We start from the raw sequence: 27834 nt of genomic DNA on the forward strand, positions 1-27834 counted from the left end.
GAGCATGTACCTGATGATCTGCCAGTGGTCGGGAGGCTGTGGTGGACACTCTAGCTGGGGACGAGGATGAGGTAGGCATGTTTGCATCAGTTATAGGTACACGATGAAGGACAATCTTTGGTGAGTATCCTGGAGGCACGGGTGGCTTCTCATCAGCATGCAATTCTAAACCAAGGCTTCTGGTTCCATGCAAAGCCAGAGATGCCTTGGGCATATCATTCCTAAGAGTAAAAACAGATTTTTGCAATTTAACTATGCAACAGTAGTTGTTTTTACTGTGAACAGCACTAAATATTGTGATTTCAACAATTTGAAAAGGTCATTGGCATGAAATGGAAATAATTCTTACCCTCTCAAAATGGTTTTCACAGTGACGGGTGTGCTGTGATGCTTTGGTCGCAAGACACTTTGGGGAGTGCATATTTCCTCAACAGATAACTTCTCTAGCTGTACCCTACACACACCTGAGACCTCTCCTGTGTGTTGCTTTGTTGGAGTTCTCATTGACTCCTTCACTTTTGATGTCTGAGCTCGCTGAGGTGTTGTTGGGGCGGCTTGGGCTGTCTTTAGCACAGCGGGTTGATCTTTAAGGCGTCTTTCAGGCGATCTTAGTGTCATCTGAAATGTACCTGTTTGAGAGAGATAAATGAATAGTGAGAAATTGATTAATTAGAAAGAAAAATTAGTAGTACAAAGTACAATGAGGACAAAAACAAATACTATTGTGTATGATGAAGAATGACTGACTTCTCGCTGGTGATTTTTTTGCTTGTGATGCTGGCAGACTCTGATTTGACTCATCAATCTTTGGCAGGTCAGAAATAGTGTCTAATTGACATACCTATAAAAAAAGATTTTTACATTGTCATCTGTACAGTGTTTAAAAGTTCATAAAGGTGTATCTCAAAACAGCCTGTCCAGGTCACATTTCACCCAAAAAATTAATAAATACTTATTTTGCATGAAGAAAATGTATGTCTACTCGTAGGACCCCGTAGCATTTTTAAGCCCATGATTTAGTTAATTTTATTCTCCAAATATAAGGTTTTTGAATTGACAATTTTTTATCAATTATTTAAAAGAAATTATTTTGAATAAAGGCAGTAGTGTAAAATCCATAATGTAAATAATTTTGATATTGTATCTAATTCTTTTTTCGTGTTTGATAAAAATGCAAAAAATATATATCATTGCAAAAAATCATAAGAGTATACTTTATGCAAAAAAAAAACAATTTGTTAAAATGTGATCTGGGGTCTTTTCATGAGATTTATCCCATACAATTGTATAATGAACTGAAGTTAAACGCTTCTTAAAATAGCATACTTCATCTGTAATCTCAGAGAGTGTCTTCTCACTCTTTGGCAGACTAAGAGCCTGTTCCTCATCCTCATGAAGACTGCTTGAGACAAATACTTTTAGATCTGTGCTGTTCTCTCCAATCTCTTCAGAAACAGGCACAAATGCATCTGACAGCAACATGTGGGAAACTCCTTCACACCAGTTCTCAATCTCATCTGAGTCCATGGGCAGCATATTGCTTTTGAGGGACCATTCCTCTGCTTGAGGGTCCAGGGACTGCTGAGGGGTAGCTGAAGAGGTCTGTGTAGAGCCCGGCTGACAGAGGTCGGTTTCTAAAGGATCATCTCTCTTTTTTGATAATTTAGGCTTTGGGCGCAGTGTGCCTTGAGGAAAAGATACAAGTTAGATTGAAAGCATTAGAAACAAATACATAAAATTCATCTGCTCAAATGTTTATAGACACTATTAACTGAAAAAAGATGTATCACTCCCATTGAAAAAGCAAAAATGATTATTAATTTATTAAATTTTACACTTTAACCACTATTTTAGGGGAGTAAGATATGATTCTCATTACTTAAAAATATATTCCATTCAAAAATGTCCATTATTACTTCTCCTACAAGAATGTGTTTTCCATTCCACTGAGACAGACTGACTTGCTGTGGTCTCATCCGTTTCAGTTTTTGCTGGTCTCTCAATATCTGTTGACTTCTCAACCTGTGTCAGTTAGATAGATGCTCAGTAATTAATTTAATTTTTTACAGAATTTTTTTATCAGCAACCAAAGACCTGTCAAAACACATGAACATACTTTGACTGAATCTTCTTGAAGACCAACTGATACGGCCTCCTTGTGAAGGTTGTGCTCTCCAGACTCATCCAAAACAGGCACCAAAATATCAGAGAGCAACATATGAGAAACCCCCCCGCACGTCGCCTCATGGTCCTCTGAGCCAACAGGCAGCAAGTCAGAACTATGACAGAATGACCAAACCATCAGTGGTTTCATTTTCATTAAAATTTCAGTGCATATCAGAGAATAGTGTCATTCATACCATGTAAAAGTCTCAAAACTACTTTGTGTTGACTCCACTTTGGGTTCTGAAATGCATTCAGTTTCTGGGGAATTTAGAGTAGCATGGACCTCTTGCTTTGGCATTAAGGTTGACGGAGGCTCGGTTTCTGATTGCTCGCCACTCTTAGGGGAATCTCCTGCTGTCCTTTTGGGAAATGTCATCTTTACCAATAATTTGCCTTAAAAGCAGAAAATTCCTCACATTGTAACATAAACTAAGCAGTGTGTTGAGATACATTGTTTTAATAGTTTTTTCACCACCTTTCCCCTGAGTGTGTCTTTTACTCTTGGGTGATATTGATGGTCCCACATTTGATGATTGTGACACTGCACATAACTGGACTGCAGTATCTGGATCCTCTCTAATCTGTAGTATAAATTTCAAATTGAAGTCGTCATCAAATATTAATCAGGGGTATAAGAACTAAAGGATTTTATTTACTAATGAAATTAGTGTTTTTAAAGATTAAGATAATCTTTGTAAGTGTAAAGTAGGTGGAAACAAGAATGTACAAGTAAAAACAGAGTATCAACCAATAAATCAATTTAATTCACATAACTAACCTGAGATCTTTCTGCTTCATGAGGGCTTGTCGTTCCAATTGTCATCCATTCCTTGCTCAGATCATCTTGCATGTCCTCACAGACGGGTATGAATATATCAGTCAGCAGCATGTGTGAAACACCCTCATGTGAATGCGTCTCCTGGTCTTCCTCAGCATCGAGGACCTGCTGGCTCACTTCACCCATCTGGAGACTGCTTTGGACAGGACTTCCACTCTCCGTGGAAACCAGCACCAATATATCAGACAACACCACATGCAACATGTCCTTGTGCTCACCCTTTATTTTCAATTCCACAGGTGATGATTCAGTGCTATGACATAGAGTGTTAAAACAAAACCTTTAGTTAATGACTTCACAGATTCAAGGAAATTTATAAAGATAGACATGTTGATGTCTTACCATGCTGATGTTTCCACAGTTGTGAATGGGGTCTGGTTATTTGTCTTTTTGACTTCTTCAATGTTTTCTGTGTCTGACTCCTCCTTTGGAATATCAGATAAATCTTCTCGCTCAGATCTCTCGCTCAGTTCCACTTTAACACATTCTTCTTTAATCAAAGATGCTGGTAAAATAACTTGAGTTGAGGCTGGTTCATTGGATCCAATATCAGTGTGCTCCTGTCTTGAGAAATCATCTTTAGTAGATGTTGTTATTTTGGGGATTTTAGGCTTCACTTGCATCCTGCCTTAAAAAGATAACATTCAAGAAACAAATACAATGTAAATGAAATGAAATACATAAATGCAATAATAAAACAAACGAAATGCATAATATTCAGTAACAGTTCGGTATGTTTTTTTTGTTTGTCAAAAATAGTTTTAATATCAATCAATTTTGGTAATTGTATAAAAGGTTAAAAAGGAACTATGAAGGAAAATTAATATCCTTACCTCTTCTTTGTAAAGGCACAGTCTTCTCTTGAGAAACTGATGGTGTCACACTTGATGCCTCTCTGCAAGTATCTGGCTTTTTTGAAATATCTGCCATTTTTTCCTTCTGTGGACAGAAGTACTAAATCAACTCATGTGATGTGCTCCTAATTAACTTAAAACTTTTAAAACGGGCATGAAACAGAAATTGCAGTCATCTTCCCACCCCCCATTTTGATGTATATCTGAGCAAATTCACTTGGAAGTGAATTTTTTTTTTTAGGGCTGGACTTGATGTCTATCAGTAATTTATTGGACTGTTGTTGTTGTTGTTTGCTAATAGTGATAGGCTCCTGAAGAAAAGGACTAAAACTGGTCTTGTTTAAATAAAAATAGAAACACACTTGCTTGGACATTTACTTGAGACACACTTACTTGGACATTTACTTGAGACAGTGATCTCGCACTCTCTGGACGACATACAGACAAGTCCTCAGGTTTTTGTAGCTCACTGTCATGAGAGATTTCCTTATTAAAAAAAGAATCCATTTCTCCTGAGGAGACAAAGGCATCAACCAACACCCTGTGCACCTGTAAGGAAACACTTATGTTAATGACTGATTTAGCTTAAACTTTAATACAGCAAAACACAGAATTAATTGTCTCGGTTCAAAAGAGAGCAGCCTGTGACACACTGGAGGGTCAACAACAGAGTCCTCATCCATCTGGAGACCTTTTCTGAGAGGACCTTCCCACTTCACCTGACTCTCATCTCTCATATCTTCAGAACCTGGCACAATGATAGTTGATATCACACCGTCATGTCCACGATTGGCTCCCCACTCACGGTCTTCATGGCTTAAGTGGATTTTCGGACTAACTGTTTCCTGTGCAGATGTTTTCTGGTTGGACTCAATCTCAGCTTGTGCAATAGCATGAGCCGTTATCAGAGTCTGACTGGGTGCATAGTCAAACTGGCCATTGTTTGAAGGGCCAACCACACATGGCTTTAGTTTCGGCTTGACCTTTATCTTGCCTTGATGGAGAGATCAGAGAGGACATTACCATCTTGTCTACTGGAATATACCATTTTTAATATCAGTAACTGACATAAATAAAAGTTGAATGCAAGTTAATTTCCTACTTCTCCTCTGAGTGGCAGCTTTAGTTTCTGGAGATTCTATTGGGATCTCATCCAACTTTGGCACATCTGTTGGCTTTTACCAAAAGGGAGAACACTTTAATTTCCAAAACTGCTACAAAATATAAATCACTCTACAAACATTATGGTAACAAAAGGGAGTACTGCATCATACCATGGCTGAATTACAGGAGAGCATCTCAGGTGGACTAATTAAAAAGTTCACATGATCACAACTGTTTTCCTGTGAGGATATCAATTGTGTACTTGCATCTTCTGCTGAATCCTTTGAAAGAGGAACCAGGGAATCGTCTGGCACCTTTTTAGAAACACTTTTACATGGTTTATTGGTCTCTTCTGACTCCATGTGCAGAGATGCACTACAAAACAAGGTCATCAAGGATGAAAGGAATGGATGATTTCAAGGACTATTTCTTTACCGAGAAAAAAAGTTGAATTAAATCTGGACTGGAAGGGAAATGTACCTGGAAGCCTCTAATGTACAGGAAAGAGACTGTGAACTGCTTGTAATCAGTGAGGATGTCTGGACTTGTGCTGGTTGCAGTTCATAAAGGGGAATATCCTGCTGGCCACAGTCAGCCTCATGGAACAGCTGAGAGGTTGGAATCTCATATAGAGTCAAAATAAAGGTGGGCTCGTCCGATTGGTTATCTGTGACAAGAAAAGAAAGACAATAACACAATAAGATAAGCACTTATGCAATAAGACAATAGCATACAATACCGTTTAAACGTTTGAGGTCAGTGAGATACATTTTGTTAAATAAGTTAATATTATTTTTCAGTAAGGATTTATTAAACTGATCAAAAGTGACAGTATAAAGACATCATGTTTAAAGTGTATTTTTTGCTATATTTTTACTTTAAATAAATGCTGTCCTTTTAAACTTTCTATTCAAAGTACCCTGAAAAAAAAAACATGTATCAAGGTTTCCACAAAAACATTAAGCCGCACAAATGTTTTTAGTATTGATAATAACAAATGTTTCTTGAGCAGCACATCAGCATATTAGAATGATTTGTATGTATACAAACCCCATAACGGTCTCAGTCCAAAATACACAGCAGATATGTTGGTAGAATAAAAAACAAATAGAGCTCTCTGATCGGAAGGATAAAGCCTGTTAAATTCAGAACATGGTGAGATGGCATTTAGCTATCATGCCACCCACAGCTGGAACCAGGATGTCACATGTGCCCCATCGTTAGCTACCTTTAAGACGAGATTAATAAAACACATCTGCTGAACTGTGCATTTCCTGATTAAGCACAGTTCCTGCACTATACCGATCGCACTGCACGGTTCTTTTTTTAAATCCTCTTTTGCGTTTATGTCCCTCATATTCATTTTAATGTAGAATCTTATTTCATATGAACTAATTCAATCCTTTTTTTTATTTTGACTTTTCTTTTAATGTTTTTTTATGTCTTATGAAAATGTTTTAATAATTGCTATTTTTTTTCTTTCTTTTTTTTTCTTTGAATTACCACTGTGTATGAAGTAAACTTGCCTTGCCAAATAAATGCAGCCTTGGTGAGCATAAGAGAATATTAAAATTATTGACCCTAAACTTTAAATTGTAATCATTATTTTAGTAATATTTATATTATACAGTCTATTTACAGTTTGTTCATTTTTCTGGCTCATGTATTCATGTCACCATTACCAGTTGCACCCGTTTCCACTCCAGCTGAACCTGAGATTTCAGATTTTGCATTTCCATCGAGAGTGACAATGCAATCCTGCCAGAAAACATTAATTAGTTAAAAGGTGTTCATTTCATTCAGTGAACGCAGAATACACAAGGTGTAATGTTTGTCAGGACGCATTACCTCATGAGCTTCTGACTGCTCTTCTGTGCCATCTTGCTTTTCTGAATCCTGCTCATCTGGTATTTGAATGTTTTCAGCTGCAGACTCACTAAATAGCATCCTTAAACAGCATATTATCAATCATTTAATAATAATATATAAATTGTACATAAAAACTACAAACACTGTACATACGTGTCCATATCACACATGTTGCTTGTATGTTCAGAGGAAGGATCATAAAAAGATGAAACCGGACTGTGTGCTTCAAACGGTGCTGATGAAGCATCACTGAGAACTGGATCTATGAGAAACGAATGATGAAATTAACAGACTTAATTGTTTGTGTGTAACCATGAAGGCGGGTTCCTTCCTAGTCAGTTTTAGGTTTTAACATGGAGTTTAAATATGTGGACTAAATATTGTTGTAAAGAATGATCCTCTACACTGTCCCTTTATTAAATCAATTAAATCTAATAAATATATTAATTCTTTATAGAAAAAAAACAAACTGGTAAAATTTTAAAACCCACCATTTTGTTCTTCGTGTCCTTTACCAGTGCTGTCCACAGAAACATCTGGGGCAGAAGTTTGTTTTGAGCCAAGTAACAGGACAGGAGACATTAGATCCTCATCCTGTTTACGTTCCTGCAAATCCACCTCAGATACCACAAGCTTGTCCTCTCTGGAGACTCTCTTTATGTCATGATCCAAATCACAGTGGTGGACTTTAACCGGGCTCTCATGCTCTGGCTTCTCAGCAGGATCTAAATGATGTCATGTCTCAATCATTGTCAATAACACAAGTGACGTTTAAAGCAACATTCTCAATCTGAACAACATAAGTCTCACCTTCATTAGGCTCGGAGGTCTGTTGAGGGTTGATCATGACCCGAGATGCCAATTCTAGGTTGGATGTGTGCTTAGCAAACTGAATGTGTTTCTCTGGAGCAATACTATCTTGAGTATAAACTGAGGAACCATCAGAGGAACAGCTGTACAGATGACACCACAAAGCCAATATGTTTTTTAAAAACACTCTAGACAAACCCTGTCAATTGGAATCATCCATTTATTTAATTGCCAGTGCGCACCTGACAATCCTCTTCACCTCTGTCTGAGGTTCCTCAATCATGGTGTCTGTGACAGCAGACTCACTAGGCTCTGAATCTTGATCAGTATTCTCAGAAATCTGAGATTCAGATTCTCCAAGCTTTGTTCTTCTTTGATTCACATCTGTAAAAGTCATTCGTATGTACTTTTTTCCCCCCTGAAAGTTAAGCACTTAATTTAGGGTTTTGATGTTAAATGTTGCACCTTTGTCTGATGGTGTGATGTCAGGAACCTGAGGCTTCTCAAGGAAAGATGAAACTTCCTGGTCCTCAGTCTTACTAGGTCTTGGAGAAGTTGCTTATTTAAAGAAGCGGTAGAGAGATAAATATGGAAATTAAAATGAGTTGGTAGAAAGGACGGATGGACGGACGGATGAAGTAAGTAAGTAAGTAAGTAAGTAAGTAAGTAAGTAAGTAAGTAAGTAAGGAAGGAAAGAAAGAAGGAAAGAAAGAAGGAAAGAAGGAAAGAAGGAAAGAAAGAGTAAATACATCAATGAAACAACTGAATATAACAAAGGGCAATACTGTTTTTAATCTCACCAGCTGACATTAAGGAAGGCAGGGGCAGATCATCTGCTGTAGTTCTGGCATCATCCTGGACATTCAAGAAGAGAAAATTCACTGCAAGTCAGATATTGTGCGTTTGGCTTCACAGACTGAAGTCACTCACTCCTGAGACAGATTCCCTCACCGGGACATCCCAAGGACCGTTTTCTTCTGGAATAATGCTACATGTGCCCTCTTCCTCAGAAAGGCATTCATTCAGGGCGATCTTCACTTGGACTTCCACAGGACTGCTACACTGCAGCTGTGTGGAGTCACGGTTCAAAGATGCTGTATCTGGATTTGGAAAAGAACACAAAACACACATTCAGTACAGAAAACCAAATACAGCGCTGCTGGGACAGGCAACAGGACGGTTTTCTTAGTTCATGGTTTACATCTGAAGCTCACTTTTTCTAAACTCTGTTGTTTGTACATTGAGAGGTCTGTGGAAAGTCTGTGCTGCCCGGCTTAGACACGGTGTTGGCTTAATAAACCTTTTTTCGGATAGGTTTTGTTGGGAAGAAATGGAGGCAATGTCAGCTTCTTTAATTTCTGGGTCTTGAGAGATGCTCTCTTCTAGAGTAACTGTAGAAGAGCCCTGTTCCTCAAGAACATCCGTATGCTCTCCCACCTGCAAACCACATCAACAGTCACTCTTAGCTGATTACTACAGGTTTACTCTACAACGCACAGAAGAAACTCCTCCAGTACTGACATGATCGCCTCTGGAGGCCGTTGATTCCTCTGCAGCAGTTTGTGCTCGGATCCCTAGGTAGCGCTCCACTTCTTCATGAGACACCAACACAACTGGACTTTTCAGTAATGTCTGACCTTGAGGAGATATTAAAAACAGCATTACACCCATTTCAACTGTTATGTGTTGCACTCCAACAAAAAAGGTCATGTTTGGTATTAGATAAAGAGATCAGAAACAGACTTGGTAATATCATCTATTTACATTCAAATACACTACATTTCAAAAGTTTGGGTTCAGTAAGATTTAAAAAAAACAACAACACTTAATCAGCAAGAATTATAATGTTACAAAGATTTATATTTCAAATAAATGCTGTTCTTTTGAACTTTCTATTAATCAAAGAATCCGGATTCTTCCCACCCCACCCCCCACCACAATCAGAACAAATGTTTTTAACACTGATAATAATCAGCATATCAGAATGATTTCTGAAGGATCATGTGACACTGAAGACAGGAGTAATGACAGCAGAAAACGTCTCAGGTTACGTATGTAACCCTGGTTCCCTGATAGGGAACGAGACGCTGCGTTTGAGACGCGGTGGGAACTCTCTGCGTGATTACGTCGTGAAGCACGTGTAAAATCAGTCCAATGGAAGCCCGCTACGACATAGGTGACGTCATAGACCAGGAAACTATAAAGCAACCCTGAAATCAGACCGCGATAGCTTCTGAAAAACCTGAAGCAAGTCGATCAGGGCATGCAGGAAGTATGGCAGGCAAACGCAGCGTCTCGTTCCCTATCAGGGAACCAGGGTTACATACATAACCTGAGACGTTCCCTTTCAAGGGAACTCGAGCTGCGTTTGAGACGCGGTGGGAACCCTATACCCACTACGCCATAATGACAAATGCCCGTTCTGTGTGAGGTCCTGCGCACACTAAGAAGCAAGCAACCTCGCCCCAGGAGTGGAGAGGTCAAGGTCATAAAACCTGACAAATGTATGCGGAGAGGACCATCCTGCCGCATTACATACGTCAAGAAGGGAAACTCCCGAAATTAAGGCCATAGAGGCTGCCATACTCCGAGTAGAATGGGCCCGCACAGCCATAGGTGAAGGCTGTCCGGCCGCTTCATAAGCCAATGAAATAGCCTCGACTATCCATTTACTCATAACCTGCTTAGATGCAGGTTATCCTCTCTTGAGTGACCCAAAACAAACAAATAGTTGCTCAGATTTACGCCACAGGGCAGCTCTGTGAACGTAGGCATCTAAAGCCCGGACTGGACATAACAGGTTAAGCTGTTCCTGGTCAGGGGTATTAAAGGGTGGAGGATAGAAGGCCTGCAGCACTATTGGGCCCCCAACATTCAGTGGGACCTTAGGAATATAACCCGGCCTGGGGTAGAGAAATGCCTTCACCATACCAGGTGCAAATTCCAGACATGAAGGAGCAACCGACAAAGCATGTAAATCACCAATTCTCTTGATAGATGAGATAGCAAGGAGAAATAAAGTCTTTAGAGTGAGGAACTTTTCAGAAACCTCCTCGATGGGCTCGAAGGGAGCTAAAGCCAGACCCTTGAGTACAATGGCCAAGTCCCAAGCCGGTGCTCTAGCGTGCAGTGCAGGTCTCAACCTCAATGTACCACGGAGAAAGCGAGTAATTAGAGGGTTTCTCCCAATAGAAGTACCCCCCAGAGGAGTGTGGTAGGCAGATATAGCCGCCACGTAAACCTTTAGGGTGGAAGGAGATAACCTGGCCGAGAAACGGTCTTGCAGAAAATCAAGAACTGAACCAACAGGGCAGTTAACAGGATCTGACTGACGTTCAACACACCACGTGGTGAAAAGTTTCCATTTTAGCGCATACAGCCTTCTCGTGGAAGGAGCTCTGGATTGAAGAATGGTTTCTACAACATCGGTCGAAAGACCGGTCACCCTGAGCCCCCCTCCCCCTCAGAGGCCAGGCCCACAGTTTCCACAACTCCAGCCGAGGGGAAATATCGTGCCCCCGTCCTGAGACAGGAGGTCCACCCTGATTGGGATCTCCAAGGGGGAGCCGTCCAGAAGAGACTCCAAGTCCGAGAACCAAACTCGGGTCGGCCAATAAGGGGCTACTAGACGAGCCCCTTCTCGGCGAACCCTCTCCAGAACCCCCGGAAGCAAAGATATCGGGGGAAAGGCGTACAGGCGCAGCCTCGGCCACACCTGCACCATAGCATCCAGACCGAGAGGAGCTGGGTGCATTAGAGAGAACCACATGGGACAATGGGTTGAATCTGATGATGCGAAAAGGTCTACCTGAGCACGACCGAACTTTTCCCACAGGAACTCCACCACTTCTGGGTGAAGTCTCCACTCCCCGGGCCTCAGCCCCTGTCTCGACAGAATATCTGCTCCCACATTCTGACGCCCCGGAATATATACCGCCTTGAGCGACAGTAACTTCCCCTGGGCCCATAGGAGGATCTGATGGGCCAATTTGCAAAGGTGACGTGACCTCAGACCCCCCTGATGGTTGATATAGGAGACCACCGAAGTGTTGTCTGTGCGGACCAACACGTGATGGCCTCTCAGGTCTGGCAGGAAATATTTGAGTGCTAGAAATACCGCCATCAACTCTAAACGATTTATGTGCCAGGAACATTGATGGTCCTGCCACAGACCTTGCGCCGAGCGGCCACTCATGACCGTCTCCCATCCCGTGAGGGAAGCATCCGTCGAAAGCGTGACGCGTCGACAAGGAGCCCCCAACACTGGGCGCTGGGCGAGGAACCAAGGTTTCTTCCACAAGGCCAAGGCACGAAGGCATAGCCGCGTGACCTTGATCTTGCGGAACGGATTTCCCCTCGGAGAAAACCCCTTGGTCCTGAGCCACCACTGCAGGGGTCTCATGTACAGAAGGCCAAAAGTAATAACGTTGGACGCAGCTGCCATGAGACCCAACAGTCTCTGAAACTGTTTCACAGTGAGTGACTGGCCTAGTTTCACATTCTTTGCGGCTGTGAGAATCGCAGAAATACGAGCAGGAGACAGGCGTGCCTGCATTGTGGTCGAATCCCAAATTACACCTAGAAAAGTGGTCCTCTGAGCAGGGAGGAGCACACTCTTTTTGGTGTTTAGCCGCAACCCCAAACTCTTTATGTGGGACAGAACAGCATCTCGATGCTGAACTGCCACCTGCTCTGACTGAGCTAAAATCAACCAATCGTCGATGTAATTTAATATGCGGATGCCCTGGAGTCTCAACGGAGCCAGAGCTGCATCCACGCATTTTGTAAAAGTGCGGGAAGATAAACCTAGGCCAAATGGAAGAACCCGATATTGGTATGCTTCGCCCCCGAAAGCGAACCTCAGGAACCTCCTGTGATGAGGATGGATAGATACATGGAAGTACGCGTCCTTCAAGTCTATTGTGACAAACCAGTCCTCGGACTGAATCTGTGATACAATCTGTTTGAGTGTAAGCATTCTGAACTTGAGTTTCTGAACCCTGCTGTTTAACTGGCGCAGGTCTAGAATAGGACGCAGCCCTCCATCCTTCTTTGGAACAATGAAGTAATGGCTGTAAAACCCTGACTCTCTGCTGGGAGGAGAAACCCTTTCTATAGCTCCCTTTCGAAGAAGTGTCAGTACTTCTTGCTCCATTACCAGAGCCTGCTGTGAGTCCACCACCGTGGGGAGGACTCCTTGAAATCTGGGCGGACGAGAACCGAACTGAATTCTGTAACCCTTTTCTATTATGTGCAGGACCCATAGAGAAATATTTGGCAGAAGTTTCCACGCTGCCAGAAATTCCGATAAGGGAACCAGTCTCTCGAGACTGGCCTCTGAATTTGATTGAACAATCATTTCGGCGCCCTGAAGCGACCAACCGGCAGGGAACAACCGAACTGACCGTTCTACAACCCTCCTCAGAGGATTGCACGGGGACGCTGACACCTCGGTGCCCTGAAGCGGCGAACCGGCAGGGAACAACCGAAGTGGCAGCGCTGCAGCTCTCCTCGGAGAGTCGCCCCCCGGAGGGTGCAAAGGAGGGACGGTTCCTCGGAACCGTTCCTCCCTGGAGGGGACCACCCTCAGAAGCCTGACAGCCTTGGCGTCAGGACTTCTTCTTAGCCCAAGCTCTCCTAGAGATAACAGTCCTCAGATCTTGTTTACCCCTAACAGGTCTGGGCTGCGAGCGCCACTCAGGAACCGTAGATTGAGGAGGTGCCCGAGCGGCGACGCTCTGTTTTTGTTGAACTCTGTGAGCGGAGCTTGTAGACGGACGAGACTGCTCAGACTTTATACTACAAGCAGCCTCGGGGACAATAGACCGGCGAGGAAGAAACCTCTGAAACGCAGCCGCTTGTTTCTTATTTTCTTGAAACCTATCGACGACACAATTTATAGCGTCGCCGAACAGACTTGAAGGTGACAGCGGTGCGTCCAGAAGAACAGATCTATCTTTATCTTTTATTTCTGATAAATTTAACCATAAATGGCGTTCCGTGGCCACAGACTTGGCCGTCTCCTTGGTGGCTCGGAGAGATAAATCTGTCGTGCGACGCAATTCTCGAATTGCGTCAGTACTAACTTCCTCACTATCATCTATGTCCCTCAGCAGGTCAGCCTGGTACGCTTGGAGAATCGACATAGTGTGCAAACATGCTGCGGCCTGACCTGCTGCCGAATACGCGTTACCCACCAACAAAGATGTATTTTTTAATGGTTTGGTTGGTAACGTCGGGGCTTTCAGAGAAGAAGAAGACTCAGGGGAGAGATAGCTCGCTAGTGTGTCTTCAGCAAGAGGCATAGTCAAATAACCATAATGATCAATCCCTTGAACTTTACTATAATTCTTAGTTTGTGGGTTATTCACTCTGAAAGACGCCGGTTTAATCCACGATCTCGAAACCTCGGCGTGGAGATCGGGAAAAAACGGGAGTTCCCGACGAGGAGGTCGTGATCTAGATGGTAAATAACATTCATCTAAAAGACTCTTTCTAGATTCAACATCGAAATCATCGGCTGGCCACTCAATATTTAATTTAGTAACAGCACGAGATAAAACCTCCATAAGCTCCTCATCAGCAGGGGTATGAGCTGGCGAACACTCAATATCCCCCATACTACCGACATCCAGATCCTCAGAACTGGATAGCCGTAATATTGGTGCCTCAGCCTGGGAAGGAGAAGCCGCAGAGCGGGCTTCTTCCCGGGCAAAGACACCGAATCCAGTAGGTAAGGGCTGAGAAAGGGCGGGGCCCGTCTCAAACCCCGCTACTAGATCCATCTGCGAACCCCAAGATGAAATTCGACGCTGTGCCTCGGCAGCAGCGGGACCCGCACCTCGGGGAGCGCGAACCAAACCGTCCTCCTCAAAGAACGCCCGGCGAGAGCGGAGAGTTTTCATAGACAAACTCAAGCAATGCTCACAGTCAGCCCCCTCGAGGACTGACTGGGCATGCTCCACTCCCAAACAAGCAATACACATAGGATGTGTGTCCCCACCCGTGATATAACGAGGGCAGGGCACAACACAAGGTTTATAACTTTGCTTGCTCGCCATAGTGACATATATATATATATATATAAGGGGCTTGACAGACAACAATAAATAGACAAGGACAGATATACAGAGAGCGCTTGCTGAAGGTGCAGAAGCTATCGCGGTCTAATTTCAGGGTTGCTTTATAGTTTCCTGGTCTATGACGTCACCTATGTCGTAGCGGGCTTCCATTGGACTGATTTTACACGTGCTTCACGACGTAATCACGCAGAGCGTTCCCACCGCGTCTCAAACGCAGCTCGAGTTCCCTTGAAAGGGAATTCAGCTTTGCCATCACAGGAATAAATTACATTTTAAAATGTATGAAAAAGGACAACATATTTGTCATAAGTATTAAGCAAGACAAATAAGTAAAAATACTATAAGACACAAAGTAAGTGCTCAGTTTGTTTAATTGGTCTTTTTACAAAAACATTAATATGAAAGTAAACTTACCATTTTCTTCAGGTGAAGTCAAAAGCTCTAAATGATGCAAATTGCGACACTAAAAAAGAGAAAGAAAAAGAAAAAAAGTAATTTGTCTCTTCGGTACAGAGGTGTATTATATAAATTAAATTAGTAGTTAAGTCTTTCTCGTTAAGTTGGTCACGTTATGTTCAAACCCTGAACATAACGTGATATTTTAATATTAAAAAAAAAACAATGTAGAATAATATTCCACATCAAAATACTGTATAACAAGAATATCTTATTAATGTACAATGCACCAGATAATCAAAGATCTATACATATTAAGATCATAGCTATAAACATTATCTTCTGAGGTTTTAAAGCATTACAGAGTACAAAAAGTCAACATGTTGCAAGCAAAAATGCATTGAACGTGATTATTGGTGTCATGTAAATACAGGCCAAGCAGATTCACATCATGCTAAACACAAATGTATAGCCTCTCATTTTTTTTCTTTTAATTACTGTAGGAATGCATTGCTGATAATCAATGCAAATAGTGGAAATGCAATAACAGTTATTTGTTTTACCTCCATGTCTTTAGAGTCTTGGATGACCACTTGATAAGGTATGGCAGTACTGCTCATGTCCTCTGGTGATGTATCTGACCCAGTCTGACACTGGTCCATCCTTTCTCCTTCTGAAGCGGTCCGATTGCGCTTGAGCTTTTCTGCTCTCGTCTGCCGTCCAGGAGAACTTTTGGAAGAGTTTAGTGAAATCTCTAGACTGAGCCTCTCCCTAACACATGAGGTAATTGATGAAGATTTGTAATTAGAGAACTGTTGAAAGAAAATCCCATACTCTGATGATCTTGTCAAAATATAATAATTTTGCATACCCTTGATTCCCTTCAGCACAGAGGTCTGCTGTGATTTCACGATCATCATCCGAAACAGTCAGATTGCGCTTCACCTTTTCCGCTCTTGCCTGCCGTCCAGGAGAACGTTGTGGGCTCTGAGAGGACTGTGGCTGGTCTTGGCTTTCAGATGAGCTGTGTGCATCTTTAAGCCTGTGAAGTTATATTTATATATATATATATATATATATATATATATATATATATATATATATATATATATATATATATATCAATTACTGTGTAACGCAAGTAATGTGCTGAAAGAATGAACCATTTACCTTGGAGGAGTTCTCTCCAGAACAACTACTGGCTGTTTCTGGAGCTGTTCCTCAGCAAGACAGATGATGTTGAACTATAATAAATCAAATAATGAATAATGCTACAGGATTATCCACATTAGTGATCAATTCCAGTGATCACTAAAGAAAATAATTTGTGCCCTTGTGTTAATAACATTTACTGGTGTTTACTTTTATACTAGATATTTTTTTTGGCAGAACAGAGTTTGTTTAATGTTAAAAATTTGGCTTGTTTGGTAGATGTAACGGCTGTTTCATACTGTTCCCTTTCGAGAGCGGTATCTCATTTTGCGTAGCTATACGCTTCTGGGAAAACTCCTTTTCTCGAGAATATTGAAGCCTTTATTTTAAAATGCAGTGCAGCTGCTGCACGGCGAGCACAGAGCAAAGCTGACTAGCGCACTCATTGGCACTCAACCCACCAAAATGGGCGAGGCTTCTGGCTATAAAAGCAGACCATTTCACCATAGGAATCAGATTTAATCTCCTTCAGCGAACTCTTCACTTCGCTGATTTCTCCTGCTAAGAAGCCTTCGCAGATGACGGGCCACAGCAATGGAATGAGCGACCTGCAGCAAGCAGCTCAGTGGACGGCGGCCTCCCAATCTACAGGTTAGAACTCGACAACGCCTTTTCTGATTTGCTGGAGGATGGCCGAGCGATTTGAAACGAGCGAGCCCTCGCCGGCCACATCCCTGCGTGCCTCCCTCTTTCCAGTGGAGACCCCTTCATCTATTCTGTTCACTCAGACAGACCGGCACCCCTTTCTGCAAGCGGCAGGCCTCAACTCTTTCGGTGGATCAGAAGGGGAGGAAGATAATAGACTGTCTTTGGCTGCATCCGAGAGCGAGGATTGGATGAGCTCGACTGACCCTGCCCCCTCGTCGCAGTCCAGTGAAGTAGGCGCAAGGGCGAGTTTGGACTCAGAGCTTCTCCGCGTCTTCACTAAACCCATTGAAGACCTCGGGCTTGATTGGTCTTCGCTTCAGGAGCCTGCTAAGAGCTGGATCGACGAATGGTGCTTGTCGTTCTCACCAAGTTCTCACCACGCCCCTTGTCAAAGACCAGCGCTCACCTCCACCTCTACAACGCTCTCCACCGTTGACTGTGCTGAGGAGAAGGAATACGAAAAGCTATCCCCCCACTGCTATTGGATCTGAGGCTAGAAAACCGTCAGCTAGGCGCCTCTATGCCTTGAAATGGTCAGTGTTCACCGGCTGGTGTGCAGCTCGGGACCTTGACCCCTATTCAAGTTAAGTGCCGCTGGTACTTTCCTTTCTCCAAGAGCTATTGGACGCGAGTCGCACCCCATCCACGCTCAAAGTATATGTGGTGGCCATAGCAGCCTTTCATGCCCCTGTGGCCAATCACTGGGAAAGAACGACCTCGTTGTGCGCTTCCTCAAAGGGGCCGGTACGTTGAACCTGCCTCTGCCTTTTTCTATACTGCCTGGGACCTTTCCACAGTCCTCAGGGCCTTGAAGGGACCCCCTTTCGAGTCGCTTCAGTCGGCTGACTTGAAGCCTCTTTCACTTAAGACCACACTCCTGCTAGCCCTACCATCGGTCAATACGAGTGGGTGATTTGCAGGCGCTTTCTGTGAGCGCTTCCTGCCTTGAGTTCAGGTCCAACGACTCTTAAGTCGTCCTCAGGCCAAGGCATTGTTATGTTCCCAAAGTGCTCTCGACTCCACTCAGGGCTCAGGTCATTTCGCTATCGGCTCTTCCGTCATCGGAAGAGGATAGAGATATGGTTCAACTTTGCCCTGTTAGGGCCCTTAGGCCGTGTGTCCACCAAAGCGTTTTAGCCAGCTTAAACCGCTGGACGCTCTGCTGAAAACGCCTACCTGTGGGCGCTTGAGAGCGTTTTGGCAGCGCTGCGTTTTTTCAGTTGAGACGATTCATTGCTATGATGCAGAATATCCGTAGCACAGTTTACTTGTAACTGATTTTGCAGATAATTTGTTTCATACTAAAAATTTATTTTTCATCCATTTTGTTCGGTTAGCTCTGCTGGTTGACGTCGTTGTACAGAAAGAATGTTGTGACAGTTGGTCGGTGTGGTATTTGTCCCGCCCCTCCTCCACTGTGATTGGACAGCTGGGTAAAAAGTGACAGTGATGAGTGCAGCGTTTTACCCAAAATTGACAATTTTTCAACTAAAATGCCCCAAAGGCGTTAAAGCTCATTCAACGAAAGGCATGGCCTCCTCATGGGCCAGGTCCAGTGGTATACCAATTGAAGACATTTGTGCGGCGGCCGGCTGGTCCTCGCGTCCACATTTGTTAGATTTTATAACTTAGAGGTTCCTGCTCTGCAGGCACAAGTTCTTTCTGTATAAGAGGCCTTGGCCCCGAGAGGGCCCAAGCCTCTACGTACCCTTCTGTGGGGCCCGACGTTGGTCTGGCCCCCTTTGGATTTTGCCTTTTAGCTCTACTACTAACCTCTGGCAAAATGGGTTCCCATAAGCGTATAGCTACGCAATACGGAAAATCGCTCTCGAAAGTAAACGTACTCTGTTACCAATGTAACCTCGGTTCCCTGAGAGTAGTGAATGAGTATTGCGTAGCCTGCAGTGCTATTACGATTGGTTCAGGTGCTTTGGCTTCAGTGGATTTAAACCTGATTCCTATGGCAAAATGGTCTGCTTTTAAAGCCAGAAGCCACAGCCATTCTGGTGGGTTTCGGCACGCACGAGGCGCTCTGATTGGTTCGCGTCCTCAGCCACTTCGCCATAGGTTCGTGCAGTTCCCGCAGCACAGCCAATGAGCACTATTGTTTTAAAATAAAGGTTTCAATATTCTCGAGAAAAGGAGTTTTCCCAGAAGCGTATAGCTATGCATTACTAATTCCCTACTCTCAGTGAACCGAGGTTACATTAGTAACAGAGTATGTTCTGTGTGCATATAGGTTCTGTGTGGTAAATAAATCCATCTACATTAGGCTGGTCCTGTTAAGGTACGCCACAGCAGAATTATCCACACATTGAATTTGAATCCGCTCACTCTCAATGTAATTAAAGAAAATAAAAAAGAGATATAAGAAGATATTTTGAGAAACATCTCAGTGTTTATTTTTATTTTTGGGTGAACTATCCCTTTTAAACATCGTTTTATTAAATTTACAAATGGGCGCGCCGCTAAACGTGAACATTAAGTTGGTAAACAAACCAATATGTACCTCTTGCGAAAAGAGACTAGCAGGTGTGGAATCAAATGCGAAAACATACCTCATTCTCAGCTTCTTTGCAGCTTTCATCTTCAGGTTCTCCTACCATGTCTTTAATCTCTACGGTTGCTTTTGGCTCAGAACATTTTTTGGCTTTTCTTTTTGCCAAATTGGGCAAAGGCCTCTTCGAACGTTTGGAAGAGCTTTGTGAAATCTCCTCCTGAGTTGTGCTCTCTAGACTGAGCTTCTCCCTGACACATTATGAGACAATTGATGAAGATTTGTAATTAGAAAACTGTTAAAAGAAAATCCTATACTCTGATTTTGGGAAGATAATTTTGCATACCCTCGATCCTCTTCAGCATCGGGGGCTGCCGTCGAGACTTCACTACCATCAGCTCCCAGCTCAGATCCAGTACACTCTGTGAAGAACATAAAAATCAGATGAATTTCTCCAAGCAAATGTCAATTTTTAGAGTGTACATTAACATGGGGAAAAAAATCCTTAACCTTCCTTTGACGTTTTGCTCTTTTTAGTCTTCCGTTTTCCTTTTGTGGCTTCCTCTTCGGAGCATTTGCGTTTTTTAGTTGGGACGGGAGACACCTCATTGTGCTCCTCATTCACTGCGTAACTTTCCCCATCCGTAGGTTCTTCAACCCGTACTGTCAAGTTTACAAAGAGCTTTTTAAATATGTTTACTACAGTTAAAAAGTTTGGGGTAAGATTTTAAAGAAAATTCAGCAAGGACACATTAAATTGATCATAAAAAAAGGATGTGTGTCCCCACCCGTGATATAACGAGGGCAGGGCACAACACAAGGTTTATAACTTTGCTTAGTCGCCATAGTGATATATATAAATATATATAAGGGGCTTGACAGACAACAATAAATAGACAAGGACAGATATACAGAGAGCGCTTGCTGAAGGTGCAGAAACTATCGCGGTCTGATTTCAGGGTTGCTTTATAGTTTCCTGGTCTATGACGTCACCTATGTCGTAGCGGGCTTCCATTGGACTGATTTTACACGTGCTTCACGACGTAATCACGCAGAGCGTTCCCACCGCGTCTCAAACGCAGCTCGAGTTCCCTTGAAAGGGAATTCAGCTTTGCCATCACAGGAATAAATTACATTTTAAAATGTATGAAAAAGGACAACATATTTGTCATAAGTATTAAGCAAGACAAATAAGTAAAAATACTATAAGACACAAAGTAAGTGCTCTGTTTGTTTAATTGGTCTTTTTACAAAAACATTAATATGAAAGTAAACTTACCATTTTCTTCAGATGAAGTCAAAAGCTCTAAATGATGCAAATTGCGACACTAAAAAAGAGAAAGAAAAAGAAAAAAAGTAATTTGTCTCTTCGGTACAGAGGTGTATTATATAAATTAAATTAGTAGTTAAGTCTTTCTCGTTAAGTTGGTCACGTTATGTTCAAACCCTGAACATAACGTGATATTTTAATATTAAAAAAAAAAACAATGTAGAATAATATTCCACATCAAAATACTGTATAACAAGAATATCTTATTAATGTACAATGCACCAGATAATCAAAGATCTATATATATTAAGATCATAGCTATAAACATTATCTTCTGAGGTTTTAAAGCATTACAGAGTACAAAAAGGTCAACATGTTGCAAGCAAAAATGCATTGAACGTGATTATTGGTGTCATGTAAATACAGGCCAAGCAGATTCACATCATGCTAAACACAAATGTATAGCCTCTCATTTTTTTTCTTTTAATTACTGTAGGAATGCATTGCTGATAATCAATGCAAATAGTGGAAATGCAATAACAGTTATTTGTTTTACCTCCATGTCTTTAGAGTCTTGGATAACCACTTGATAAGGTATGGCAGTACTGCTCATGTCCTCTGGTGATGTATCTGACCCAGTCTGACACTGGTCCATCCTTTCTCCTTCTGAAGCGGTCCGATTGCGCTTGAGCTTTTCTGCTCTCGTCTGCCGTCCAGGAGAACTTTTGGAAGAGTTTAGTGAAATCTCTAGACTGAGCCTCTCCCTAACACATGAGGTAATTGATGAAGATTTGTAATTAAGAGAACTGTTGAAAGAAAATCCCATACTCTGATGATCTTGTCAAAATATAATAATTTTGCATACCCTTGATTCCCTTCAGCACAGAGGTCTGCTGTGATTTCACGATCATCATCCGAAACAGTCAGATTGCGCTTCACCTTTTCCGCTCTTGCCTGCCGTCCAGGAGAACGTTGTGGGCTCTGAGAGGACTGTGGCTGGTCTTGGCTTTCAGATGAGCTGTGTGCATCTTTAAGCCTGTGAAGTTACATATATATATATATATATATATATATATATATATATATATATATATATATATATATATCAATTACTGTGTAACGCAAGTAATGTGCTGAAAGAATGAACCATTTACCTTGGAGGAGTTCTCTCCAGAACAACTACTGGCTGTTTCTGGAGCTGTTCCTCAGCAAGACAGATGATGTTGAACTATAATAAATCAAATAATGAATAATGCTACAGGATTATCCACATTAGTGATCAATTCCAGTGATCACTAAAGAAAATAATTTGTGCCCTTGTGTTAATAACATTTACTGGGGTTTACTTTTATACTAGATTTTTTTTTTTTTGGCAGAACAGAGTTTGTTTAATGTTAAAAATGTGGCTTGTTTGGTAGATGTAACGGCTGTTTCATACTGTTCCCTTTCGAGAGCGGTATCTCGTTTTGCGTAGCTATACGCTTCTGGGAAAACTCCTTTTCTCGAGAATATTGAAGCCTTTATTTTAAAATGCAGTGCAGCTGCTGCACAGCAAGCACAGAGCAAAGCTGACTAGCGCACTCATTGGCTGTGCTGCGGGAACTGCACGAACCTATGGCGAAGCGGCTGAGGCACGCAAACCAATCAGAGCGCCTCGTGCGCGCTGAAACCCACCAAAATGGGCGAGGTTTCTGGCTATAAAAGCAGACCATATCACCATAGGAATCAGATTTAATCTCCTTCAGCGAACTCTTCACTTCGCTGATTTCTCCTGCTAAGAAGCCTTCGCAGATGACGGGCCACAGCAATGGAATGAGCGACCTGCAGCAAGCAGCTCAGTGGACGGCGGCCTCCCAATCTACAGGCTAGAACTCGACAACGCCTTTTCTGATTTGCTGGAGGATGGCCGAGCAATTTGAGACGAGCGAGCCCTCGCCGGCCACATCCCTGCGTGCCTCCCTCTTTCCAGTGGAGACCCCTTCATCTATTCTGTTCACTCAGACAGACCGGCACCCCTTTCTGCAAGCGGCAGGCCTCATCTCTTTCGGTGGATCAGAAGGGGAGGAAGATAACAGACTCTCTTTGGCTGCATCCGAGAGCGAGGATTGGATGAGCTCGACTGACCCTGCCCCCTCGTCTCAGTCCAGTGAAGTAGGCGCAAGGGCGAGTTTGGACTCAGAGCTTCTCCGCGTCTTCACTAAACCCATTGAAGACCTCGGGCTTGATTGGTCTTCGCTTCAGGAGCCTGCTAAGAGCTGGATCGACGAATGGTGCTTGTCATTCTCACCAAGTTCTCACCACGCCCCTTGTCAAAGACCAGCGCTGTTCTTTCCTGAGGTACATGACGAGCTGACTAAATCACGGCATGCCCCCTACTCGACCCGCCTGAGAACATCCACCTCTACAACGCTCTCCACCGTTGACTGTGCTGAGGAGAAGGAATACGAAAAGCTGCCCCCCCACTGCTATTGGATCTGAGGCTAGAAAACCGTCAGCTAGGCGCCTCTATGCCTTGAAATGGTCAGTGTTCACCGGCTGGTGTGCAGCTCGGGACCTTGACCCCTATTCAAGTTAAGTGCCGCTGGTACTTTCCTTTCTCCAAGATTTATTGGACGCGAGTCGCACCCCATCCACGCTCAAAGTATATGTGGTGGCCATAGCAGCCTTTCATGCCCCTGTGGCCAATCACTGGGAAGGAACGACCTCGTTGTGCGCTTCCTCAAAGGGGCCGGTACGTTGAACCTGCCTCTGCCTTTTTCTATACTGCCTGGGACCTTTCCACGGTCCTCAGGGCCTTGAAGGGACCCCCTTTCGAGTCGCTTCAGTCGGCTGACTTGAAGCCTCTTTCACTTAAGACCGCACTCCTGCTAGCCCTACCATCGGTCAATACGAGTGGGTGATTTGCAGGCGCTTTCTGTGAGCGCTTCCTGCCTTGAGTTCAGGTCCAACGACTCTTAAGTCGTCCTCAGGCCAAGGCATTGTTATGTTCCCAAAGTGCTCTCGACTCCACTCAGGACTCAGGTCATTTCGCTATCGGCTCTTCCGTCATCGGAAGAGGATAGAGATATGGTTCAACTTTGCCCTGTTAGGGCCCTTAGGCCGTGTGTCCACCAAAGCGTTTTAGCCAGCTTAAACCGCTGGACGCTCTGCTGAAAACGCCTACCTGTGGGCGCTTGAGAGCGTTTTGGCAGCGCTGCGTTTTTTCAGTTGAGACGATTCATTGCTATGATGCAGAATATCCGTAGCACAGTTTACTTGTAACTGATTTTGCAGATAATTTGTTTCATACTAAAAATTTATTTTTCATCCATTTTGTTCGGTTAGCTCTGCTGGTTGACGTCGTTGTACAGAAAGAATGTTGTGACAGTTGGTCGGTGTGGTATTTGTCCCGCCCCTCCTCCACTGTGATTGGACAGCTGGGTAAAAAGTGACAGTGTTGAGTGCAGCGTTTTACCCAAAATTGACAATTTTTCAACTAAAATGCCCCAAAGGCGTTAAAGCTCATTCAACGAAAGGCATGGCCTCCTCATGGGCCAGGTCCAGTGGTATACCAATTGAAGACATTTGTGCGGCGGCCGGCTGGTCCTCGCGTCCACATTTGTTAGATTTTATAACTTAGAGGTTCCTGCTCTGCAGGCACAAGTTCTTTCTGTATAAGAGGCCTTGGCCCCGAGAGGGCCCAAGCCTCTACGTACCCTTCTGTGGGGCCCGACGTTGGTCTGGCCCCCTTTGGATTTTGCCTTTTAGCTCTACTACTAACCTCTGGCAAAATGGGTTCCCATAAGCGTATAGCTACGCAATACGGAAAATCGCTCTCGAAAGTAAACGTACTCTGTTACCAATGTAACCTCGGTTCCCTGAGAGTAGTGAATGAGTATTGCGTAGCCTGCAGTGCTATTACGATTGGTTCAGGTGCTTTGGCTTCAGGGGATTTAAACCTGATTCCTATGGCAAAATGGTCTGCTTTTAAAGCCAGAAGCCACAGCCATTCTGGTGGGTTTCGGCACGCACGAGGCGCTCTGATTGGTTCGCGTCCTCAGCCACTTCGCCATAGGTTCGTGCAGTTCCCGCAGCACAGCCAATGAGCACTATTGTTTTAAAATAAAGGTTTCAATATTCTCGAGAAAAGGAGTTTTCCCAGAAGCTTATAGCTATGCATTACTAATTCCCTACTCTCAGTGAACCGAGGTTACATTAGTAACAGAGTATGTTCTGTGTGCATAAAGGTTCTGTGTGGTAAATAAATCCATCTACATTAGGCTGGTCCTGTTAAGGTACGCCACAGCAGAATTATCCACACATTGAATTTGAATCCTCTCACTCTCAATGTAATTAAAGAAAATAAAAAAGAGATATAAGAAGATATTTTGAGAAACATCTCAGTGTTTATTTTTATTTTTGGGTGAACTATCCCTTTTAAACATCGTTTTATTAAATTTACAAATGGGCGCGCCGCTAAACGTGAACATTAAGTTGGTAAACAAACCAATATGTACCTCTTGCGAAAAGAGACTAGCAGGTGTGGAATCAAATGCGAAAACATACCTCATTCTCAGCTTCTTTGCAGCTTTCATCTTCAGGTTCTTCTACCATGTCTTTAATCTCTACGGTTGCTTTTGGCTCAGAACATTTTTTGGCTTTTCTTTTTGCCAAATTGGGCAAAGGCCTCTTCGAACGTTTGGAAGAGCTTTGTGAAATCTCCTCCTGAGTTGTGCTCTCTAGACTGAGCTTCTCCCTGACACATTATGAGACAATTGATGAAGATTTGTAATTAGAAAACTGTTAAAAGAAAATCCTATACTCTGATTTTGGGAAGATAATTTTGCATACCCTTGATCCTCTTCAGCATCGGGGGCTGCCGTCGAGACTTCACTACCATCAGCTCCCAGCTCAGATCCAGTACACTCTGTGAAGAACATAAAAATCAGATGAATTTCTCCAAGCAAATGTCAATTTTTAGAGTGTACATTAACATGGGGGAAAAAATCCTTAACCTTCCTTTGACGTTTTGCTCTTTTTAGTCTTCCGTTTTCCTTTTGTGGCTTCCTCTTCGGAGCATTTGCGTTTTTTAGTTGGGACGGGAGACACCTCATTGTGCTCCTCATTCACTGCGTAACTTTCCCCATCCGTAGGTTCTTCAACCCGTACTGTCAAGTTTACAAAGAGCTTTTTAAATATGTTTACTACAGTTAAAAAGTTTGGGGTAAGATTTTAAAGAAAATTCAGCAAGGACACATTAAATTGATCATAAAAGTCATTTATAATGGTACAAAATTTCTATTTAGAATAAATGCTGTTATTTCAAAAAAAATAAAAAATAATATAAAAAAAGGTTTCCACAAAAACATGAAGTAGTACAACTGTATTTATACATTGATAATAATGAAAAATGTTTCTTCTCAGCAAATTAGAATGATTTCTGAAGAATCATGTGACACTGAAGAATATTTTTAGTATATTTCCACAACAATATAGAAGGATTCACAGTTAACACACTGACTAAAAGCCATTTTGATTTCAGGGGGTCTTTAACGTAAGCTCAGTAAAGTCAAAGTATGAAAAAAAAAAAATTCTTTACCTTCCTTTGACGTTTTGCTCTTTTTAGTCTTCCGTTTTCCTTTTGTGGCTTCCTCTTCCTTCGCATATCCTTTGGAGCATTTGCGTATTTTAGTTGGGACGGGAGACACCTCATTGTGCTCCTCATTCACTGCGTAACTTTCTACATCAGTAGGTTCTTCATTCCGTACTGTGAAGGTTACAAAGAGTATTTTAAATATGTACACTACAGTTCAAAAGTTTGGAGCAAGATTGAACATTTTTGTCAGCAAGGACTCATTAAATTGATCACAAAAGACATTTATAAATGGTACAAAATTTCCATTTAGAATAAATGCTATTACTTCAGTTATCAAGGTTTCCACAAAAATAAGAAGCAGTACAACTGTAATTATACATTGATAATAATGAAAAATGTTTCTTCTCAGCAAACTAGAATGATTTCTGAAGGATCATGCAACACTGAAGAATATTTTTAGTATATTTCTCAACAATATCAAAGGCTCCACAGTTAACAGACTGACTAAAAGCCATTTTGATTTCAGGGGTCTTTAACGTAAGCTCAGTTAAGTCCAAGTAACAAGCAAAACCTTTGAGTTTCTTTTTGTTTTTCTTTTTCTGGCATTTTTCTTTGGCATCTCTTTTATCTTCCTGCTGCTCCTGGTCACCCTTTTTAGATTGTTTGCGTTTCTTTTTTGATACAGGCACACATGACTGATCTTCATTGTCTGGGTTCACAGAGCTTCCCTCTACTTCAACTGAGCATTTGCCTGAAATGATAAATAGATTGAATTGTCATTCAGTTGTACATTTATACAGAGACTTATTATGTTCAGACACCGTATGGGATTTGGAACATACTGCACTACTAATGACAGACAGCATGGACAAATCTGAATTGCAATTATGTGCAATAACATTTTGTAATAAACAGTGTGAAACCTTTTATCGGTGTCTTGTTTTTCTTCCTTGGCTTACATGTTTTCTCACATGACAATACTTTTGGCTTAGTGTCTTTGGTGCGTTTACGCTTCTTGCTTGTGCTTGACGGCACATAGGCTTCATTCACATTACAGCCGTCCTTGTTTTCCTTTTCTAAATCAAAACAGACACTGTCCACACTGCACAATTCATCATCATCATCATCATCATGAATGGAATCTTCAACCTCAAGCGGTTTGGCTTTTTTACCACCTGGTTGAAAAGAAAGTGTTTAGAGTAAATAAAATAAATAAATAAAATAAACAGAGTGACACACAAACACACATTCAAATAGAGTGTGGTACAGTGGGATCCAAAGATCTGAAGCCACCACTCCTGAGCACAATACCTTTGCCTTTCTTTTGTTTACTGGATTTCACAACCAGTTTTATGGATTTGCCTTTTTGTTTGTCTTTAGCCAAGATCCTCTTCAGCAGGAAACTGAAAAACTCGCTATCAAATGGCCGCTTGTTTCCTAAATAATTGAAATGTCAGACCAAGGATTGTACAGTAGATTTTTAACAACACTCTATAAGCAGAAAGACAGATAG

The 27834-nt window shown here is 42.4% G+C and overlaps 1 protein-coding gene across 8 annotated transcripts in view; it reads right to left on the reverse strand.

Moving 5' to 3' along the window:
* Positions 1 to 27834, reverse strand: part of bdp1 (BDP1 general transcription factor IIIB subunit) — a 38340-nt gene that overhangs the window by 794 nt on the left and 9712 nt on the right. The window contains exons 10-47 of one of the 8 annotated variants that reach the window (XM_077231510.1): positions 27633 to 27758; positions 27245 to 27496; positions 26893 to 27072; positions 26325 to 26492; positions 25741 to 25893; positions 25577 to 25652; positions 25292 to 25481; positions 21901 to 21974; positions 21612 to 21782; positions 21303 to 21510; positions 20756 to 20804; positions 9163 to 9278; positions 8856 to 9078; positions 8572 to 8741; positions 8442 to 8496; positions 8107 to 8199; positions 7884 to 8025; positions 7642 to 7784; positions 7323 to 7556; positions 6985 to 7093; positions 6811 to 6910; positions 6645 to 6720; positions 5443 to 5629; positions 5133 to 5337; positions 4961 to 5033; positions 4512 to 4852; positions 4252 to 4407; positions 3838 to 3943; positions 3347 to 3632; positions 2945 to 3257; positions 2642 to 2747; positions 2361 to 2559; positions 2117 to 2279; positions 1926 to 2022; positions 1327 to 1685; positions 748 to 841; positions 350 to 629; positions 11 to 221 (exon numbers count right to left, since the gene is read on the reverse strand). In XM_077231510.1, coding sequence (XP_077087625.1) covers positions 11 to 221; positions 350 to 629; positions 748 to 841; positions 1327 to 1685; positions 1926 to 2022; positions 2117 to 2279; positions 2361 to 2559; positions 2642 to 2747; positions 2945 to 3257; positions 3347 to 3632; positions 3838 to 3943; positions 4252 to 4407; positions 4512 to 4852; positions 4961 to 5033; positions 5133 to 5337; positions 5443 to 5629; positions 6645 to 6720; positions 6811 to 6910; positions 6985 to 7093; positions 7323 to 7556; positions 7642 to 7784; positions 7884 to 8025; positions 8107 to 8199; positions 8442 to 8496; positions 8572 to 8741; positions 8856 to 9078; positions 9163 to 9278; positions 20756 to 20804; positions 21303 to 21510; positions 21612 to 21782; positions 21901 to 21974; positions 25292 to 25481; positions 25577 to 25652; positions 25741 to 25893; positions 26325 to 26492; positions 26893 to 27072; positions 27245 to 27496; positions 27633 to 27758 — 6284 coding nt within the window. Of the gene's footprint in view, positions 1 to 10; positions 222 to 349; positions 630 to 747; positions 842 to 1326; positions 1686 to 1916; positions 2023 to 2116; positions 2280 to 2360; positions 2560 to 2641; positions 2748 to 2944; positions 3258 to 3346; positions 3633 to 3837; positions 3944 to 4251; positions 4408 to 4511; positions 4853 to 4960; positions 5034 to 5132; positions 5338 to 5442; positions 5630 to 6644; positions 6721 to 6810; positions 6911 to 6984; positions 7094 to 7322; positions 7557 to 7641; positions 7785 to 7883; positions 8026 to 8106; positions 8200 to 8441; positions 8497 to 8571; positions 8742 to 8855; positions 9079 to 9162; positions 9279 to 20755; positions 20805 to 21302; positions 21511 to 21611; positions 21783 to 21900; positions 21975 to 25291; positions 25482 to 25576; positions 25653 to 25740; positions 25894 to 26324; positions 26493 to 26892; positions 27073 to 27244; positions 27497 to 27632; positions 27759 to 27834 lie in introns of all 8 variants that reach the window. The other 7 variants (XM_077231512.1, XM_077231511.1, XM_077231516.1 and 4 more) reach the window with 7 other exon arrangements.

This window comes from Siphateles boraxobius, unplaced genomic scaffold (genome assembly GCF_051911475.1).
Source record: "Siphateles boraxobius isolate OS27281-9 unplaced genomic scaffold, OSU_SipBor_1 16, whole genome shotgun sequence".
Lineage (NCBI taxonomy): Eukaryota > Metazoa > Chordata > Actinopteri > Cypriniformes > Leuciscidae > Siphateles > Siphateles boraxobius.